Source organism: Pinus tabuliformis, chromosome 1_2, assembly GCF_031772625.1.
Source record: "Pinus tabuliformis cultivar Carrire ecotype Pingquan chromosome 1_2, CPIR1, whole genome shotgun sequence".
Taxonomy (NCBI): Eukaryota; Viridiplantae; Streptophyta; class Pinopsida; order Pinales; family Pinaceae; genus Pinus; species Pinus tabuliformis.
In genome coordinates, this window is record NC_142298.1 from 684,774,481 (window position 1) to 684,779,028 (window position 4,548).

Genomic DNA, 4,548 nt, shown 5'->3' on the forward strand with positions numbered 1-4,548 from the left:
GAATCTAGCCTTGTATCTTTCAACACTTTGAGCAACAACATGTTTTATCTTGTAGATCCATTTTGAAGACATAACATATTTTTCCCTCAGGCCTAGACACAATTTCCCAAACATCTTTTTTCAATATGATTGATATTATTTAGTCATGGCTTCTTTCCATACTTGTTCTTCAACAACTTCTTCATATGAATATGGTTCAGACTCAATGATACACATCAAGGCTATATAACCATAATACTTCATTGGCTTCTTGATCTCCTTGAAAGTTCCATGAATAACAACATGACCTTCAACTTCCTTTAAATTTTTCTATAACCAGACATTTATTTATTGTCTTAGCTATAGGAGCTTTCGTAGATTCAACATGTTCACGATCTATGTCTTCTTCATGTGGCGCTTCATTCAAAGGTTCAAGTTCTTTAGATCTCGATTCCACATTCTTTGGGGTTGCTTGTACTTCATCATTAGAGTCGAAGTGTGAACCCCTGGACTTCCAGAATGCAGCATCCTCATAAAAAATAACATCTCTGCAAGTCTCAATATATCGTTTCCTTGCAATATAGACCCCAAAGGCCTTTGAATTCTCATTGTAGCCAACAAAGGTGCCCTTCTTTTCGGATAGTTCCAACTTCGTCCTTTTCTCTTTGGGAACATAAACAAAAACATGACAACTAAAGATTCTTAAATGTTCAACATTTGTTCTCTCACCTATAAATATTTCTCCAAGAATCTTGTAATCCAAAATTTGATGTGGCCACCGATTTTGAACGTAGACAATAGTCCTTGCAACTTCTCCCCAAAGAAACATAGATAACTCTTAATCGTAAAGCTTAGCTTTGACAACTTCTACTATAGTTATATTCTTTCTTTCAACAATTCCATTTTGTTTGGGGTAGTAGGGAACTATCAGCTCCCTCTTAATTCCAGCACCCATGTAAAAATCTTGGTCCTGGGGATGAACCACATTAAAAGGTTCAAAACGTCAACCAACAAATATTGATGATCCTAGAATCAGATTATTCATGTGGACATTTATGAGAAATAAGGAACCCACAAAAGACAATCTGAACAAGAGAGCCCTGCATGGACCTTCTTGGTGCTGTATATGAAAAAATAGTTCCAAAACTATTGTTCATCTATTCCTTACTTGCCCGATTATTGTGGACCTTTTGAACTCCACTCTTTTGGCCATCAACTCTCATTGCACATGGCAGGGCAGGACTGTGGTAGATGCTTGGAACGCATGGTGGACCACAACAACCTCGATCTAAGCTAAAAACCTTCCCCTCCTCATTTGTTGGGTGATCAGGATCGCTCGTAACCGCTGCATCTTTCAGGATATCATTCCCCATTAGCCACCCATCATCGCCCACATTCTGGCTGACTATAAATCCATCCCTGAAGATGATAATATTCCACCTCCTCGAATCATTGTCCCCGAGCTCATTAACCAAGAACAACCATAGGCATACTTCGACCGCTTAGCTCAAGAAGTTGGGTGTGGGGGGGTGCTATACTATACCTTATAAACTCTCATTATTATAAAATACAAACGAGACTGGGAAGGGGTACCAACAACTATGCAAAGCTGATCACCCTAAAACATCTCATACAATTTGCATTGGAAAAACATTGCAGGAATATTCAAATTTTTGGGGATTCAAAAATCGTATGCAATTGGATAAACAAAATAACTAACCGCTCTGCATACTCTCAGAGACCTATTCTAGATGAGGCGCATAGACTCATTGCACTATTTGACCATTTTGTTTGTCACCATATCTATAGGGAACGCAACCAAACCACCGATCAGCTTTCCAAGGAAGTTGCGAATCGGCCTCGTGGTACATGGTTGATCCTGGAGCAGAGGGACGGTGTACATTACCAGTACTATCATCGTCCATACATGGATTATATAGCATAATTGGCTCAGAAGGAGCCTATTTTTTTATGTTTATAGTTTTGCTTTACGTTATCAACTGTACATACATGACACTCATAAGTACTCCCTGTATGGAGTCATTTTTGAACTCTATTATGAACAATACAGAAGATATATCCTCCCTGCATGGAGAACATAGATCTATTTTTGATACTCTCTTTCTTGATAGGCTATAGCCTCACATACAACATATGCGGAATGCATCTACAATATGTAATTTTCCTTTATTAATGAAAATTGTGATTTTTCCAAAGGGAAAAAAACAACAAATATTGATGACGTGATTATTTGAAAGTCAGTTTCAAAGAATCAATATAGATCACAAAAATCAGAGTCAAACAAACAAACAAAAAAATATATTTGATCTTTTAGAAAGAAAAATCTGATACTTTTTAGCCTTTAATAAATTTAAAATTAAAATAGAAAAAACCAATAATTTAATAAATTAAAATTTTCAACCATTTCATTAAAATTACTTAAATATATATATATATATACATATATATAAACATAGTGATTAAACAATGAGAAGACATCATTTTCCTTGATTTATTTCTCTCCCATATAACACAAAACAGTGAACATCGAATAGAAAAAACGCTTTCGGAAATGCCAAACAGCCCGTGGTGGCTTTGGTTGATATTCTTAATTCAATTCCTTTATTCGTGCCCAACACTGCGTTGAATTTATTCCCAAAACCCTACTCAGTCACTGTTGTACAGCAGTTCTCAAACCCTAATAAAACCCTGTTCCTTTGCTTACCCTGATCTTTTAGGTTTGCTTTCCAACCTTCTGAAGCCGCTCTCTACTTCTTCCTTCTGCACACATGATGATGGCCATGAACATATGGAAACGAGTATCAAAGGCAATGCGTCCTGTTGCATTTGCTGTTACCGTCAAATACCGCATAACATTCCTCAATTTCTGCACCCAAATAGCAATTTTCTCATCAACAACCCAACCAGAGAGGGATGTTGCCACAAAGTTTCTCGTCAACAGATGCGGTTTATCACAGGAAGATATCGCAAAAGCCTTTAGATACGACAAGGAATTGCTTCGTTCAAAATCAAGTCATACTATGGAAGAAGCTTTGAAGTTGTTAAATGGCTGTGGCTTGACCAACCCTCCCCAGATTCGAAGGGTTGTCCTTTCCAACCCAAAGTTTTTATTTCGCAGTGCCGAAAGAAACATAAAGCCCAAGCTCACTCTCCTTGGGACTTTCATGAAGAAAGAGGATATCTACAAACTATGCATTACGGGTGCACGGATATTTACCGCCAGCGAGGATAAGCTGAAATCTGCAATTTCACTTCTGCAACGGTTGGGTGTTGAGGGTTCAGCATTATCGGAGTTAGTGGCGATGCAGCCGTGGTTGTTCCTGATTTCAGAAGAAAAGGTTGTGGAGTCATTTAAACAGGTCGAAAGTTTGGGGATTAAGAAGGGATCAAAGAGATTTGCGGTTGCCATGCGTGTGATGCTGGGGTTGGGGAAAGAACACATCGATAGAAGGCTACGCTATTTGAGATGTTTAGGTCTGTCCGAAAAACAAAGTTCAGAGATAACAAGCCGGAGTCCGTTCATTCTGTCAATTTCAGAGGAAAATTTGAAACGGCATGTGGATTTTCTGGTCAAGTCTGCAGGGTTTACATTGGCTGATCTTTTGAAGAATCCATATGTGGTTGGATACAGTTTGGATAAGAGAATAATTCCTCGATATAGAGTAATGGAGGCATTAAAGACCATGCAAGTGTTGAAAACAGAGAAAATTTCTCCTGGAATTTTTATGTTAACAGAAAAACAATTCCTGGAGAAATATGTTAATAAAAATGCTGAATCCTTGGTTCTGCGAGATATTTACCACTGGGTGAAAGATGGAAAGTTGAGCATTGACGAGGAGTCATGCACTAGGTCAGATGTAGGGCCAAGGCTAGAGGCCGTGGACCATTACATGAAAGCTGGAAAGCTGGACAAGGGAGCACACAATGAATCAGACGTTGGGAGAGTCACTCATGAATGCAAGGATTCTGTTAGATGATGCCATGGAACTGAACTCCAGATAGCATGGCAAGAGAAAACTTGTGGTGACAGATTAGCCGTATCAAAGGGAAGTGAACATTATAATCCAAGTCCATGTGTTTCAGAATCAAATCGGCTGTTACTTTTAATGGATTACTGCTTATTGTATGGATGAAATTGCCTCTGGGAATATCATGAACTGTACTGGGTGGTAGGAACACTGCCAGTGTGGAATTTTTGAAATACCATATCTGATTTACATATTTGTAAGCTGTAAAAGTAGTTTTCTTAGCGAAAGAAAAGACTGCCATTGAAAATGTATTCACAAAGACTGTCAGATGTGAGAATATGTAGTTGTTTGGAATTTCAATGACTTTTTCATTGTACTATTTTTTCTTTTTTTCTGTTAGAGAACCCACTCTAGAGTAGTTATATGGTTTATTTGGCAATTGAATGGTTAAAAAAAAGCTATAGCCACTAGTTAACATTTCTGATAAGCATTTTTGACAGAGTTGCTTCATTCTTTTCAATTCAGGGTAAATTCACTCTCGTTCTTGGCCCATTATCTTTATTTGCATGATGAAACACGT

At 37.9% G+C, this 4,548-nt stretch overlaps 1 protein-coding gene across 1 annotated transcript; it reads left to right on the forward strand.

The window, feature by feature from the left end:
* Nucleotides 1-2,537: 2,537 nt before the first annotated feature.
* On the forward strand, nt 2,538-4,347 carry LOC149207578 (transcription termination factor MTERF15, mitochondrial-like). The gene has a single exon (XM_089393913.1). It carries the CDS (start codon nt 2,769-2,771, stop codon nt 3,975-3,977), a length of 1,209 nt encoding a protein of 402 aa, XP_089250039.1. The 5' UTR covers nt 2,538-2,768; the 3' UTR covers nt 3,978-4,347.
* The last annotated feature ends 201 nt before the right edge of the window (nt 4,348-4,548 follow it).

Coding starts and splice junctions, on each gene's coding strand:
- LOC149207578 (XM_089393913.1), top strand. CDS start 2,769: ATGATGATGGCCATGAACATATGGAAACGAGTATCAAAGGCAATGCGT.